This window comes from Spermophilus citellus (genome assembly GCF_964194105.1).
Source record: "Spermophilus citellus genome assembly, chromosome: 7".
NCBI classification, from domain to species: domain Eukaryota; kingdom Metazoa; phylum Chordata; class Mammalia; order Rodentia; family Sciuridae; genus Spermophilus; species Spermophilus citellus.
The window spans coordinates 82,676,265-82,693,433 of NC_138188.1; the positions used below are offsets into that span (position 1 = coordinate 82,676,265).

General features: G+C 39.2%; 1 protein-coding gene across 2 annotated transcripts in view; it reads left to right on the plus strand.

Moving 5' to 3' along the window:
* The first annotated feature begins 206 nt into the window (after positions 1 to 206).
* Positions 207 to 17,169, plus strand: part of CRYBG3 (crystallin beta-gamma domain containing 3) — a 108,366-nt gene continuing 91,403 nt past the window's right edge. Inside the window, exon 1 of one of the 2 annotated variants that reach the window (XM_081301036.1) lies at positions 207 to 673. In XM_081301036.1, the coding sequence (XP_081157162.1) occupies positions 531 to 673 (143 nt within the window). In that variant the 5' untranslated portion in view covers positions 207 to 530. The remainder of the gene's footprint in view (positions 674 to 17,169) is intronic. The other variant, XM_081301035.1, reaches the window with a different exon arrangement.

Below are 17,169 nucleotides of genomic sequence, written 5' to 3' on the forward strand. Positions count from 1 at the left end.
ATCTAAGTGTTTTCAAATACCTTAATTTATAAAAATATCTTTGAAAATTACGGGAACTGCTCTGACTAAAGGATAGAAAACAAATTCGTAACAGTAATTGAAGCAAAGCCAAATAGGTTGCAGGCTGAATTCGTTCAGGCGGGAAGCAAGAGCCAAGAGGGACGGACTGGACTGCCTTGGGCTCTCAGGAGGGCGCATTCACCCGGGACTCCCCCAAGCCGTGGCTGGTGACGGCTGAGCCCGGGCTCTGGGCGGTGCCGCGGCAGCTGGCCCCTCCCGGGGGCGGGGTGCACTGGGAGAGGGCGGGAGGAGGAGCAGCCGCTGCAGCGTGAGGAGCTGCTGCCGGGGGAGCGTGTCGCGCCAGCGCTTCTCCCGCCGGGGATGGACTGAGCCGCGCTGGCGACTCGAGCAGAGTCAGTCTTGCCCTCGCCGGGTCCCAAAGCGCCGATCTGGGCTCCAGGCGCAGGGCTCCCGGCACCGCCTAGTCCATTCCCAACAGACGGCCCCCGACCTGCGGACGATCGGGGGAGATGTCCGGTGGCCGGAGGAGGGGCAGCGCCCCCTGGCACAGCTTCTCCCGGTTCTTCGCTCCCCGAAGCCCTTCCCGGGACAAGGAAGAGGAAGAGGAGGAGAAGCCTGGGACAATCCAGTCTCCCGCCGCGGGCGCTGCCAGGTGGGAGCTGCCGGGGGCTTCGGGAGTTCTGCGCGGACTGGCGGGATGGGGCTCCTGGCCTGACCGCCCGCAGCTAGTCGATCTCGGACCGGGTTGCAGTTAGTTCTCTACTTTCTGTTCTTCTTCCTCCATTGCTAAAGTTTCCTCCTTCTCGTCCCGTTCCCAGTGCCACACTGCTCCCCTTTCCTGGGTTTGTTAAAGCTGGGTGAAGTTCTTGCCCCGCGATCCGGCGCATTCCCCGCGGGCCCAGCCTCACTGCGCGCTGTTCCTTTCCCACCTCCCCCTCCTGGTACGTGATTCTGTTCCGGTTCCACACACACGTCTGCTCTCCAAGTTCTGTGGCACAAGCGATTCCCCCGGCGTCCTGCCGGCAGTAATGGGAAACACTTGTGAGCCGCGCCGAGCGTTCAGCCGGGGGAACGAGGGCGCGATGTGAAAAACCTCTTGTGTGGGAGTTGATGGGACAAAAGTGGAAAAGGTACAGCTTTGGAGGCGTCACCCTCTCAACTGGCAATTTTTTCATTGTATTTAAATTTTCTCAAAATGATTTTTTAAAGAGTCGTAGTGATGAGTTCCCAAGACGTTCTCGAAATAGAAAATCCTTGCTAGTTTTGTTTACCGTGGACTGGATATTTAAATGATGCCGCCCTTCCTTCTTTCAATCTCAGTTCGGAAACATCTGCCTTGAGTTCCTAAATAGATTCCAGAAACCAGGACTGGAGCTGAATAGTTTCCAGCAATTAAAACGCGCCCATTCCCTGTAATCTTTTCTTTTTTTTTACCTGCTGTAAAATTTAATTTTTTAAGATGTCTTATTAAAATGTCTGTTCCTGAGTCTTTTCATCCATCCTGAAGAAGGAAGGGGGAGATAAAGGAGATATAACTCGTTGTTATAAACTTTTTTTTTTGAGAGGTGCACCCTGCTTCCCCCTTATTCCAAGTCAGCTGGTTACCCAAGTCCTTGGAGGGTCCAACTTCAGAGACCTGTATTTACTCCAGACTCTAAAGTGTTGGGCTTCAAAGAAAAACGGATGGAAACAACTGAGGCTGAGCTAGTTCCATTAGTCTTTAGGTATTGTGCTGTGATTTTTGTCCTTTGCTTTCCTCAGTTTCTCTACTTGTGAAACATTTTTTATTCTGATCATTTATTATTCAAATACATCATTCTAAGAAAGTGCCAACTATAAGCGACTGGTTATTCTCATGGGAAGTTTCAGCTACAATTGCCCTGACCCTTGAGGGTTTAAAATTCAAAGTTACACAGTGGTTAAAAATAGTTTGGAAGCCTGATAGGTCCTGGCCAGGATGTCAGCCAGGCAGATAGACTGGTGCTGCCATCAGTGGAACACTAATGGCAACTATCTTGGATGATAGTGAACAACTCTCTTGGATGATAGGAAAACAGTCTTTAAAAGATGTCCCAAGTGGACTCAGCAAAAGTTGGAAACTCGAGAGTCAGTGTTGGAAAGGAGGTAAGCAGGCCAGTTCCAGGTTCATATCAGTTTGTCCTGAAATCCTGCCTGCCTCCCTGGCCTTTGTGCCTTTTCAGGGCCTTTCTCCATTCTCCACTCTTTTCTGCCTGGAGTTGACCACTCCAGCAGCTAGTTCCTTATCTATTTACAACTTCTCTGTTTTCATCAGCACCAGATAGGCACAGACTGTGGCTTTTTGACAATGAGATCTTTAATTGTGCTTATGTGAACACTAATTTTGTCCTCATCCTTTTTAGAATTACGCCAGATGTTAAGGGGATAACAGATAATCCCTTGTGTGGGTGTTTTACTGTTTTAAATGAGCTTAAACCTTTCTTTTCAAGGATATACACAAACACAAAGCCTTTATTGAAAGTTTAATGAAACAAATGGAAATGCTTAGTAGTACCCAATGTCCCAGTAACACAACACCCTGGTGTTAACAAGATTGGAAAGGAATTACAGTTTGTCACTGTGATGTTCTGAAAGGGAATTTGGGCTGTTCTTTTGTGGTAGTAAAAACTTTTAATGTTAATAAGAGCTGGGCTCACTCCCCCCCGCCCCGCCCTACCCCACACACAGTGCTGGAGATTAAACCCAGGGTCTTCTGCATGCTGGATAAGCACTCAACCACTGAGCACTACCTCCAGTCCCTGGGTTTCCCTTTTGTAGTGGTGATTTTACACATAGAGGAATCAGTTCAATAGACACGATGTGTTAGATATAAGGATGACTAAGAAAATGGGTCTTTTTTCTCAAGGACATGTGAAAAGCTAATACCACTGGAAAGTAGTAATACCAATCTATAATGTGCTAGCACTTTACAATTTTTAAAGTACTTTCAGTAATATTACAGAACATGACTTTTGACAAACCTGTATTATGAGAATCTTCATTTTACTGTGTGTGTATGTATGTATGTATGTGATATATATATATATATATATAAACTGCTTTGAGAAAATGATTGCTTGAATTTCTTTGCTGTGTCATATATGAGGATGTCATATATGCATGGATGCAGTGTTTGTAACTCCAGAAGGAAGAGAGGTATGGGAGAATAACTTTTAACAGGGACTGACTGACACTTAACCCTGGCCTGGGTACTTTTCTTGCAGCATCTCATTTAAGCCAAACACTCAGACTGAAAGGGTAACACTCTCTGGCAACTAAAGAAACTGAGGGTAGGAGAATACTTAGTGGTAGATACTGTCCATATTTGCGTTGTGACTGTTCTTAAACTGGACTCTACTGTCCTTTGCAGGACGTTTGCCATCCATGGCCTTGCCTACTAATTGCCAGTAGCGTCCTGTGGTCATTGGAATAACTCAAAATGCCTCTACCCAGGAGGGCGGGCAGGAGAGTGGTACCACTCCCAGTGGAGAATGATTTACTCCCAAACCTGAGAGGAGTATGTTTCAAGGGTGTGGGTTGAATTTAGGTCCTTTTGGCTCCACAAATCTTTCTTTTTGTCACACCATGCTTTCCACCATCCTTTAGAACTTCAAAACACATTTGAAAATATAAGTCAATTGGATCTTCCTCCATTCTTCTGGAATGGATAACAAATGGCCCATTGTAGGTACAGTATATTCTTTTGAATGTTACTTTGAGGGACCTGATATAATGTCACTGATGAGAAGAAGGTGTCAGGACTCCTAGACTCAAGGGCAGGGCTGTGTGTCAGTCTTCTTGGAGTCTCTTTTACCTATCTCAAATAAGGAGTGAATCTGTTAATTGGAGCATTAAAGTGTTCACTAATGGTTTTCAGCCAGGGGCTGTACATTCCCTGTCCTTAAAGTGGGCATTTAGAAACATGGAGAGAGATTTTTGCTTGTCACCATGGCCTGAGGGTACTGAATAAATGGGACCAGAATGCTAATTGGCTATATTGTAGAAGACATTTTTGTAGAAACCAACAACAAACATAAATATTGCTCCTCATGACCACCTTCAGAATTGTTGGCCTACACATTAAACTGCCAATGTTGACCACACCATCAATTGTTTGAGGAAAGAGAGCTTTCTTTCTTTGTATTTTCATGACAATTGTATGTTTGTTGATTTGAAAGCACTATTGAAAACAGCTGGTATCTAGTTGAATAGAAGATACCTGTGCCACATCAGCAGCTCATACCTGGAGTAGTAAAAGTAACTGGCAAACTCCACAAACATCAGGGGTGTGAATATTTTCAGATTACTGGGCTCCCAGGTTAATTCAAGCCTCAAAATTAGCTCTTGGTAGTGGAATAGAAATATGGACTGTTTTAGGGTGTCAGACCCCCTACTTTTTACAAGTGAGATTTTTATCTCTTGTGTTTAACAGAATGCCTATCAGATGGCTCATTGGGAGATTATTTCTTGTCCTGGGGATTCCTCAGAAACTAACTCAGTTGTAAAACCTGAGTGTTAGAGTTACAGTTGTTCCATAAATTGGCCTGCAAGGAACTTGTGTCATCAGAAATTCTGACTTCACTGAACCAATTATATTTTTAGCATCTAAAATTCATCACAGTGTTAGGTCCAGTGGCATACACCTGTAATCCCAGTGACTGGGGAGGCTGAGGCAATAGAATATCAAGTTCAAGGCCAGCCTCAGCAACTTAGCAAGGCCCTAAGCAATTTAGTGAGACCGTGTCTCAAAATAAAATATGAAAAGGGCTGGGGATGTGGCTCAGTGGTAAAGTGCCCAGTACAAAACAAACAAAAAAATTCACCACTGTGGATAATACATAAAAAGGATAATAGTTAATTTTGTAAAGTAAGAGGAAAATTATAATCCTTCAAAGTGAAATATTTCATCTCCTAAGTTAAAATGAAATACACTGGAACCCAGTTATACCAGAGATGCTAAGTAAAACTATAGTATCGGGAAACTATAGGTTGACATTAAATTTAAAGTAAGGGAAATAGTCCATTTAAGTTATATGCAGAAAAGAGAGAATCAACATAAAATAACAGTTAAAGAAACACTTCTTAATTTGAGTCTGTTCAGTGCACAAGAGTGGCTGCTCTGTGTCCAATATGGTGCTAAACAGTGGTGATGCGAAGATGAGTGAATGACCAAAACTGCATAGAAGAGTTCATAAATTGGTGGTTGAGGTAAAACTATGTACTTCTATTCCTAAGAGAAGCTCATTATGAGCTAAGCATGTTTTCGGTGTATAGGTGTGATTCATTTGGTTTAGCACACATAGTGCTTTGTTGTATGTCATGTATTGTGTACGAACTTTAATTGGGCTTTCAAAATATCTTGTCCCATTATTAACTTTGCCCCTAGTTTGATCAGCCATTATTTGCCAAGTCAGAATGATGGGGGAAATGTGATAGTGACTACAGCAGTGAGGTGGGTACAACTGCTTTCCTTCTATTCCCCTGGCTCCTCTTGGACTCTGCAGGCTCTGCAAGTTCTAGTTAGAGGCAGAGAAGTTCATTCTTTCAGGAAGCAATGTTCCCAGGGAGTGCCAATTCTTACACAAAATGGGTTGATGCTGATGGAGAACAAGTTAAAGTTTTGCAACCAGAAATAATTCATTCTTAATGTTTCCTTGGCAGTTATGACTGGTCAAGTAATGATACAACTCCAGTGGGACGATCCCTCAGTGTTTAACTCCGGGAAGTATTTAATTGGAAGTATCCCAAAGCACTGAAATAGCTATTTGCTTAGACAAAGTTTTTTTTTTTTTTTTTTTTTTTGGCCTGCCAGATTATTGATTACAAAATGAAACCACCCTTATTAAGTCCCTATTGAGATTCAAGCTCTGTGCTTAGGGATTCATATATAAATATATAGGTGTGTATACTCACACATATAAAAATAAACATGAATTTATTTAGTCCTTAAAGCAAAAATGAGAGGTATCTTTATTTTACAGATACATAATGCTTTGAGAGATTCAGTGGCTGATCAAGTCTCACTACTCCAGTGGTAGAGTCAGGAGTCAGCTTCTCCTTTCTGAATTCAAAGCTTACATCATTATGTATGTTTCCTTTGCTTAACTTGAGAAGACCCATAAAAGAAGACTGGCCTTAGAAAATGGTTTTGAATAGGAGTAAAAGACAATGGCTTGCAGCTGGACGTTTGCCCAGATGGACTAGGTCAGTGTTCTGTACAATGAAGAACTTATAGTCCTGTCATTGAGAGAGAGGAAAATAAATGTATACAAATTAAAAATGTGTTCAAAATATTAAAAGAGTCCCTTAAAAGTGAGAAAGATAAATTGAAACTATAGCAAGATATGCCACATTATTTGATAACCAAAACTCCAATTTAATGTGTGAAAACTGGAACTCTTAATACACTTTTGATGAGAATGTAATTGATACATACTACTTTGGAGGGACATTTGAGAAGTTCTATCAATGTTACAAATTCACATACTCAGCAGATCCCTCTAGGAATTCCATTAAGCATCAAGTTTGAAAATGTGCCAAAATCATCTATGCAAGTTTAGTACTGTTTTAATAGCAAATAAGAAGAGTAGAGTAGATTCCCATCAGTTGACAAACTGTACATTCATATAATGTAATATTACATAGCCATCAAAAAGGAGAAAACTTTGGTTGGGGCTATAGCTCAGTGGCAGAGCACTTGGCTAGCATGTCTGAGGCCTTGGGTTCAATCCTCAGCACCACATAAAAATAAACAAATAAAATAAAGGCATTCTGTCTATCTAGAACTACCAAAAAAAATTTAAAAGAGAAAAATTTTATTATGATAAGGACATATCTTGAAGGTACATTAAAAAGTTATAAACTATTATGTATAGTATATCTCACTTAAATAGAAAACAGTAGGGGTATGAAATTAATCTATTACTGTCCTTGTATCCCTATTTTTGGTGTATGGGGAGAGAGGGAAGATATTGGAAACAAGAGGGACACTTTTCATCTTATACCTTTTCACACTTAAAAGATTATATGACTTATCTATTTTTTAATTTAAGGTCTGGTGAATATTTGTGTATAAAGCAAGAGAGGAAAAAAGAGAATTTATTATCTTGAATGTATAAAGAAGAAGAAGAGAAAAAGAGAATTTATGAACTTGAGTTGACAAAATTTTCTCCAAAGAAAGAATGAACTGCATTAACTTGTTCAAGTGAGAAAAACTTGGATGAAGGCTATAAATAAGTAGAAGTAGTGTGTATAATGCAGGGTACTTTGATATTTTACATTTTATACACATATGATTTATACCTAATCTATATTGTGAAACCAAGTGGAATTACATTTAAAGCCACAAAAATATCAACTTATTTTTGAGGTCACTTATTATCCACCTTGACCAGTTACTGGCATTAACCTTTTTAATCTTTATGAAGTAAGGGAGTTAGCTTTTATTGCTAAGTTCCCTTCCAGATTTTGCATACCAGCCAAAACTTTTTGGGGGTGGTAGATGTGTGCGCAATATGTCTGAGATTAGGAAGATGTATGTTTTATTAGAAAAGTCACATTGAAAATGCATTTGCTAACTTCTCCAAGTAATGGTAACATTGTGGTCAATTGATGTGAAAACTTCACCTATTTACCAAGAATTTAGTGTCACTTGTGCCTGGCAGTTTGCTATACACTGGAATCCAGCAGTGAAGGTGTTACAATGACATCTTTGCCTAAAGCACTCATGCAGTGTTTTGGAGAAGGCAGACATTGAACAAGTCTCTCTCTCTCTCTCAAAATAAGGAACAAACTGATGGGGCCTGTAGGAGCATTTAACATTGCCGCAGTCTGGCTGGGCACAATTCAGGAGCCAGTTGTCAAAAGAAACAAACTTTATTTTTAGAACCACACAAGCCAAACAAAACAGCTCCTCAGGAAAAACCCTCAGAGCCCAACTGCCACCACCAGATTCCCACAAGCCTCTCCACCTCCCCCAATCCTCCTGCTTTTGAGGCGGATTGGCTGGGTCGCATGGGCGGAGCCAAAAAAGTCCCCCAATGAGCAGCTCCATGGTCTGAAAGGGCAGGGAAACAGCCCAATGAGCATCACTGCAGAGGAGCCAATCAGCTAGATGTTGCTGGGGCGCTGTGAGCCAATCATCAGCCGGCAGCTAGAAGTTTGCTGGCAGCTGGAAGTTTGCTGGGGCCCCTTCGGCTGTGGCTCTCAACATAACATGTGTGAACCCATTCTTGGGAATTTCTTCTTAGAGGAAACTCTTTTAATCACATTTAAGCTGTTTCTTATATTTCTAGCCATATGTGTAAATAATGCTTTATTGTTCTTTCTTAATTTATAAACTTTAGGAAATTATATTGACCTGTGGTATGGTAGGTGAGGACTTCATTGTTACATCCTTCTTTGTCCCTGCCAAAATAATTGTTATAATTTGGGAATTAAATAAAAAGGCAATATTCACATTTTTAAAAATATTTTTTTTCCAGTAGATAGACACAATACCTTTATTTATTTTATTTTTATGTGGTGCCGAGGATCAAACCCAGTGCCTCGAGTGTGCTAAGCAAGTGCTCTACCACTGAGCTACAACTCCAGTTCCAATATTCACATTTTTATGACTGTATAAATATTATTTACTGCTCAACCAGGTTCTATACTATGATTATGTTCCTTTATATGGTCTTTATTTTTCCTAGAGTAAGTTACTTTATTTTTTCATTTTCTTACTGCTACTTGTAGGGTACTCAAACACATTTGTAAAACTTTCACTGCTTTCTTTTCCACAGTGATAGATAAACACCTCTCACCCCTTTGTCCTCCAAGACCTTTCTCTTGGCCACTGACTCTTCTTCTAATTTGTATAATCTAGTAGCTTCTGGGTTTGCTACATTGATCTTTTCTATTCAGCCCTATAATAGAGCCCCCTATTTTTGGATCTCAAGTATTTCTTTCTCCTGGTTAACTTCCCAGTTTTGTGGAGTGTTTCCAAGAAAAACTGCATGTGAGATTAATTTTTTGTCTTTCAATTTCATAGTATATATTTTTGTATTTTTTAAATGATAGTTTTTCTGAGTATAAATTGATAAAATAGAAATTATTCAGAATTCTGAAGTCATGTCAGAATTGTTAATAGCATGAAATCAGATGCCAATCTGGTTTCCAGACCTTTTTTTTTTTTTTAATTTATTTACAGTACTGGGAATTGAACCTAGAGGCACTTCACTTCACCACTGAGCTATATTCCCAGTCTTTTTTTTTTTTAATTGAGATAGGTCTTGCTAAGTTGTAGAGGATGATCTTGAACTTGTGATGCTCCCGCCTCAGCCCCTCAGTCACTGGATTACAGGTGTGTACCTCTGAGCCCAGCTTTCAGATCTGTTGGTGTGATTCATTTTTCTCTTTTTGAGAATTTTGAGATTTTTGTTTTAATCTGGTCTCTACACATGCATATAATAAATCTTACATAGTGCTGGGTGGTTGGCAGGGCCTTTCTCTTGAGAGATTTATGCCTTACCATTCAAAATAAAGAGGTTTGCTCAGGCTCCCTTGTTTGTGGTCAGCACTTTGTATACTTCTACTATTCTTGGTGCTCCATTGCTTGGAGACTTCTCTTTTAAAAAGTTTTTTTTTCTTCTTCGCTTTCAGTCTCCTACCAAATGTCTGTAAATTGTGGGGTGTGAGTTGGGGCGGGGTTAACACTTTCAGCCATGTGCCTCATGTTCTGTCTTGGGCCTGCAGCTGAGATTTTCTGGAGTTGTGTCAGGATAAGTTGAAACTATAGTTTTTTCTTCTGTATCAATTTATATTGCATTTGTATCTACTCTAAATAATTCTGCCTGCTTTTCTCCCTCAGAAATCTGTTATCTCCTAAATGTGGTTACTTTTTTCTTTTGTTACCTAATAGCTTATTTCCTTTTATTTCTTCACTGTCATTTAGCAGAGCTTTTCTGTGGAATAGAGTTAAACATGAACTCAGCTCTCCTGTTTTGCTGAGAATAGCTAGAAAATCTTTGCAGATATCATTGTTGCCATTTTTTTATTGCTTGAGTATAAACTGAAAGTTACGTGTGTAATGGGAAATAATTGCTAAAGGGTGACAAATCAAAGGTTTCCAACATACTTACAAAATCATATACTAGACTTTCAGTGCTAATTTCAAATAAGGTTTTGGACCAAGAATATAACCCATTGTCTAGCAAAATTTTAAGGTATTTACAAAATACAATTTTGATACAAGTATGGCAAACTTTTAAGGAACTTATCTTTTATATTTTTTATGACAATGGTATAAATAGAAGTCTCAGAAATGATGTGAAAATTTTTTTTCATTGCTCTTACAAATACTAGTTTTATGTGATTTCTAAAAGATATGTTAGAAATTTCTTCTTGATTATCTGCATTAATATTTATACAAAAAGTGGATACTACCTCAATGGCTGGTAGTGATTTTCTTGTAACTACCATGTTTCTTATGACAAGAAATAAAATATTTTGAATTTTAGATTTTAATAAGTGCCAACTGATTAGGTAAGATGTTAAGTATGTTTTTTGTCTTGCTCGTAAAGCAGCAAGGAGCATACCCTGCCTGGAAGGGTGGTATTGTGCTATATCTTAAAACGGAAGATGTGAATAGTAATAATTTTGATTGATTGTTTCATTGTTTTAAGACAGATAAGGATCTTATTTGACAATGTTATGTATACTATATAACAAAAGAAATTACTATTGTGTAATATTTGTAGGATTAGTATTTTGTTATTTGTCTATTCTTAATTCATTTTCACTTTTTTGCTATTTAAAAAAATAACTATGGTACTTTGTAGTTTTCTTATCTTTTTAATAGTAATGTAAACTTTTGCAAGACAAATAATGAAATTATAAGAAAATTTTAAAAAACCACATTCATTACTTTACCCATTCAGAGATAAGTACCATTCTTCCAACTCATTTCCAGTGTGTGTGTCTAGATGTCTAAGTATTTTTACAAAAAGTAAAAGTTCTCTTCAGGATTGAAACATGAATATATTCACTTAACAATAGTGCTTTAACATTTTCTATAATAGTGCATATACTTATACAAGTTACAAAACTAAAAATTTTAATCCCTATGAAAATCTTAGTTGTATCATTATTTATTAGAATCTGCTTTAAGTATTTAATTGTGCCTCTGCTTACATAGGGTTTGAATTTCTAGTGGGGGAGGGCAGAAAACAAATCATGTAAATTTTTTTTGTGTGTGTGTGTGGTGCTGAGGATTGAACCCAAGGCCTTGTGCATGCAAGGCAAGCACTCTACCAACCGAGCTATATCCCCAGCCCTCATGTAAATTAATATGCGTGTGTTTTGAAGCAGTGTGAGAAAATAGGGGAGGATGGAGGTGGTGAGTCTAGGGTAAAGGGTGGGCAGTGTGTTCACGGAGTGTGCTCTATTGATAAGAGTTGAGCAAAGACCTGGATGATAAGTGAGAGTGGATATGAACAAATCCAAGAAAAGACCAGTTCAGACAGAGACTAGAACCTGGTCCTGGATCATGTGATATAGATGCCTGTGGGGGCAAGTATAATAATGAGTGTCAGTGACATAAGGAGGGGCCCAGGGGCTGTGGCCTGATGAGATAGGACTTGATGGGCCCTAGCTAGGAGTTAAAGTGATGAGATTTACTTTTTGAAATGATCATTTAGGCATAGGCTTATATGTGTATGTCTGTTTATTGACTGTTACATGTATTGTCTGCTCATATATGTCTAGAAGAATCTATAGAGGAGAAAGGATTTTTGTGGGAGCTGAGGTCAGCCATAATCCATCTCTGGGAAGGCACAGTTTTGCCCATCCTCAGTTCTCCAGTGCCTCCTCCCTCAGGACAGTTTTTTGAACTATACATAATGAATGACCCATTTTATTTTGTAATTTTAATTTATCTTTTCATGGGGATAGAGATTGAACCCAAAGCCTTGCATATGCCAGGCAAGTGCTGAGCTACATCCCCAACCCTGAATGCTCTGTGTTAGAAAGGAGCTAGAATACTGTTCTGAGTTCATGTCATAGCAAAAGATTCAGTGTGTTGATTCTTTTTTTTAATATTTATATTTTTTAGTTGTAGTTGGACACAATACCTTTATTTGTTTATTTTTATGTGGTGCTGAGAATCAAACTCAAGGCCTCGCAAGTGCTGGGGTTGTGGCCGCTGAGCCACAACCCCAGCCCTCAGGGTGTTGATTCTTGTGAGGTGGGTCACAGATGTGTGGGATCTGAAGGGCATGAGATCAACGAAAGTCTTTGGGGAGGATGTAGTAGTGACACTTGCGTGTTTGTGGTAGATAGCTGAGGTACATGCCAGACACACCAAGATTCTCACTCCACAGTCTGACTGAACTGTAATTATGGTCTTGTTTTGGGAACATGGGAAGAGGGACAGGAAATAAAGCCCCTTTAAGGTAAAGACATAAATTATAGGAGTGAGTTGACATGATAGAGAAAAGCAGTGTCAGAAGAGTCTGATATTGCAAAGCAGCAGCACCTCATAATCACATCTATTACCTTTCTTCCCTTCTCCCGACTTTTCTCCAAAGATTTTGAATCATTCAAACACCAGATGTTTGAGCTAAAATACACGCTGTTTGACTGCCTTAAAATTGCAGCTTTAGTTACCTTTTAATTTGAAGCCCAGAAATAGTGCCATAACCACCTGTTTTATATCCTGTTAATGGTCATTTAAAAAACACAAGTACCACTCCACTGTTGACAGTCACCATTTATGAATGGACAGTTTTCCAGATGGTTGTTTGTAAAGCATTGATGTGAAAATCTTTTTCCCTGTAGAAGTGTTATTGGACCTGCTGAACGGTGTTCTAGGCCAATGCTCGAAAGTCAATTTAATTCATAACATATCTGCAATATAATATTGAACAAAGAGAACTATAGAGCTTGTCCTGTAAATCTGTATTTCTGTGAACAAAACCTCTCGGGTCATGTAGATGACCCCTATGGCATAAGCAGATGCTTCAGGAGGTTGTGGCTTAAATGAGAGCTTAGAGAGTCTAAGGAAATAGAGGACCAGCCTGGAGATAAGTAGCCTCAGTCATTCTGAAAAGAGGGACAGTAGACATTTCTGCCTCTTTATTATAATGCCCTGGTGTTTTGATTCTCCGTTGGTTTCTTGGTTATAATCTTTCTCTTTTTTTACAACAGAAACCTTGGAATTAGTCTACCTATTTTTTTCTCTGTTTTTTATTTATTTTTCTTTTTTTTTTTTGACTTACCATGTGATTATAGAAACAAAGCAACATAGGATTGTATATCTGACAGAGATCTCACATCAGCTGCTCTGTCTTTTCAGTTCACATCAGATCCAGAAAAGTGCATTTTGACTGAAGTGCCTTTTGTCCCTAAGGTATTATCCGAGAAACAGACATACGTCCATTTTGAGTTTTTTTCAAAGCATTTTACTACTAATGACAGTGGAAGAGAGACTGAGTAGAGAAAAGACCTGTTTGTGTTCTGTATTATATTTGCATTTAGTCCAATGGAAAGTCATCTGGGAGACTGAAGTATGATTGATCACATGACAGGAGAGGGTCAGTTTCTGGCTTCTTCTAGCATTTCATCACAGGATCAGATGAGGTGGGCTCTAGGTAAGGAACAACGTGCCAGGAAGGACAGACCTAGTAAAGTTGCAGTGGGAGAAATGCTGCTTAGTCAACCAGACGGCTGGAATCAGCAGTTTTATGTTATTGAGGGGAAGAGAAAACAAAAGATTTGTCCCGATTCCTTTTTCCTGTCCTCAAAAATATTACTAGTCCCTCTGTTGAAGACTATATCTTGTGCAGTGGAGAATCTAGAATGGGGACATAATTTCAGGCAGCATCAGGCTGAGTAGAATGGAGAAGGAGGAGAAAAGGCAAATCCTTAGAAGACTCTGAGGATGGTAAACCATCCTCAAAGGAGAGCAGGTTGGTAGTCCTGTTTAGATGTAAGGACATTCCCAAGTTGGGTACTATGTTATGTTGGTGATCTTGTGTTTAAAGATGCTCAGAATTATTGCCATTGATGTCAGCACCAAAGATCACCTCCTCTCTGGAAATGGCAAGACATTATCAACTCCGGCATCTATAGAGAAGTGGACAAGTCTCCCTAGTACAGTTAAGGAAAGTATTTTCAGGTCTTTAATGTTTCCAGATTTTTCTGATGCAGCCACAGTTAGGATATATGAGAGAAAAGAACGGGAGTAGGAAGATGTGCCTGCATGTGTGTTATAAGCAGGGCAGAGTAAAGAACTTCTTTTCCTCCCCTTGCCTTCACCCCTCTCCACTGACCATACCTCACTGTCTTCCAGCTACCCAGGAAGCTGCACTCTTATTCCATGACAAAACTGTCCGTGGTATGGAGAAAACAGAGGATCTGTCCTTGTTGGTTCCACTCGGTACTTGTAATGCTCCCAGTACACCTTTGAGTAACAGCTTTTGGCTGCAGCTGAGCAGTTGTGTTGGAAAATGAGTAGTGTTCCACATGAGTGAGTTTGCCAAATAATTGTTACTTAGTCTTTCTGTATCAGCACTTAACATACTTAAGTATTATTGAGGGGAGATCTTCTTGACTAGATTTCTCTCTCCTGTGCAGCTATGAGATGTTGGTTCCTGCTGAATCCAGAGAGGCTCCCAGATCATTGTTTATCAAGAATCTGGTCAGAGTGTGACCTGCAGCTGAAAAACCTAGAGGAGGTATTAGTTGTAGACCATGTGGTTCCTCAGCCCCACTCCAGGTGGCTTCCTTGGCAATCAGGCCCCAAATCTATTTCGTAAACCCAGTTCTTCAGACAATTATGATGTTGATGGATAGAGGCTCTGAGGAGTGCAGAGGGTAAGGACTTGGTCTATTTGTTGCTCAGTTCCCAAGAATAGTGCCTGGCACATACAAGTATGTATTGTATACCTGTTGAATGTGTGAGTAATGGAGTCCAATCTTATGCTTCTTACTGGCTAGGGGTTAGAGACTCTTGTTAGAGTTTAACAAAACATAAGAGAGCTAAGTGATAGATCCAGGGACTATCTGTAAATTATTTGAACTTTAGAATGTTGATGTGTCCACTTTACTTTCATGGTCCAGAATTTTGTTTTATGTCTGACAGAGAGTAAGGATTCCTGTTTTTCAGCTATGGTATAAATAATATTGCTTAAAAATGAACAGCTTCTGTGTTACACTGACCTTCAAACTTGGGCTGTTTGGCCAGATTCATTCCCAAATTTCTATTAATAAATAAGGCGAGGCTTTTTAGAATTGCAAGGTAGTTTCATTTCTGCCTATGTGTGGTTATGATTTTTGTATCTCACTCCCAGTCATGAGGAAAGTGTGTGCTTTCTAAAAATATTTCTATTGAAATACTCCCAGGTCCCAAAGGGTGTTAAATTGTGAGCAAACAATAGAAACAGATTGTTGTCTTTCATATAGTTTGAGATTGTCTGGATTAGAACATGTTTTTCTTTTCCTTTTAGTTCTGTGTCTGAAAGTACTATTCTTTTGAGTCTTTCTGTGTTTTTTTTTCTTTTTTTTTTCACTGAGCAGACATCGTACTATCCACTGTTACTAGTATCTTTAGCTACTATAGTCCAGTTTGTGTGTGTGTGTGTATTTTTAAAACAACTGAAAATGAATTTGTTCCTGTTTAGTCATTTTTTTTCCCCACCAGCCCCACTTCCTTCTTTATGACTTTAGAGAAAGATGATATAGAATGGGCTGGTATGTTCTTTCAAGAAATCTATATACTACCTCATTAAGAAAATACAGAATAATATTTATTATTGTTCTCAGTAGAATGGGATTTTCTGATGAAAGTAAGAAGGTGTGTTAGTTGACCTGTTTCTCTGAACAACTTAGAGGAGGGAAAGTTTATTTTGGCTCACAGCATTGGAGGGTCAGTTCATGGTGGCCTGACCCCATTGCTCTGGGCCCCAGATGAGTTAGAACATAATGGCAGGAGAGTGTGGTTGAGGAGCAAATCCAGGGAAGAGAGAAAGAGGAGGGAAGAGGACCCCCTTCCAGGGTATGCCTCTAGTGATCTACTGCCTCAGCCCACCTACCCACAATTACCACTAAGTTATTCCATTCAAACTAGCATAGACTGATTAGGTTACAACTGTCATAATGTGATCATTTCACTTCTGACTATTCCTGCACTCACATAGGACATTTGGGGGAACACTTCATCCAAATCATAGCAGCAGGTACAAACTTGTAACAGATTTATAAAATTCATATAATGTACAATATTCTGTTATCTTCACAATTCCAATCATGATGCTAGGCTCTGGGATACACACATGAATGCTATACTTACTGAATTTAATAAATGCATATTCTGGCAAGTGGAAAACCAGCTGTATGATAATAAAGAGCAGTAAATGTGTGAGAGTATTGTAGGATACCGTGGGACAGTGGGAACACAAAAAGTACGGTCAAAACTAGAATTAAACTATAAAGGATTAGGATTGTTTTGGGTGGGGAAGGATATTGCTGGCAGGAGAAGAAAGTGGTTTGCTGGCCTGTGAACTTGGCCTATTCTAGTATGTGAAGTGATTTTGTGTGACAACTGTATCTGGAGCCAGGTTGTGAATAACTTTATCTGTCTATGCCAAGGACTCTTGTTTTACTGATCAGCCAATAGAAATTTATTAAAGTATTTTTTGAACAGGAGGATGTCATGATAAGACATTAACAGTCACTTTGACTATCATTTGGATAGAATGGATTAAAGCAGAGCAATCCTAAAGATACAGAAGACCAGGCTGAAGTTGTAGCTTAGTGGTAGAGCACACTTGCCTGGCATGTGTGAGGCCCTGGGTTCGATCCTCAGCACCACATATAAATAAATAAATAAAATAAAAAATCCATTGACAACTAAAAAAAAAAAATTAAAAAAGATACAGGAGAACTTTTAATCTGGAAAAGAAGCGGGAAACATTTAATTAAATGATTTTTATCATTAAATCAAAAATTTTAAATGTGTTGTTTGCTTTAAAACTCAATACATTTTAAAATTTTCATTTAGAAATAAAAATCATGGGAATTATATAGCAAATCGTTTCATAAACTTACAAATAGTATCCAGAAATATTTTTTTGTCATGATTTGAGCATTAAA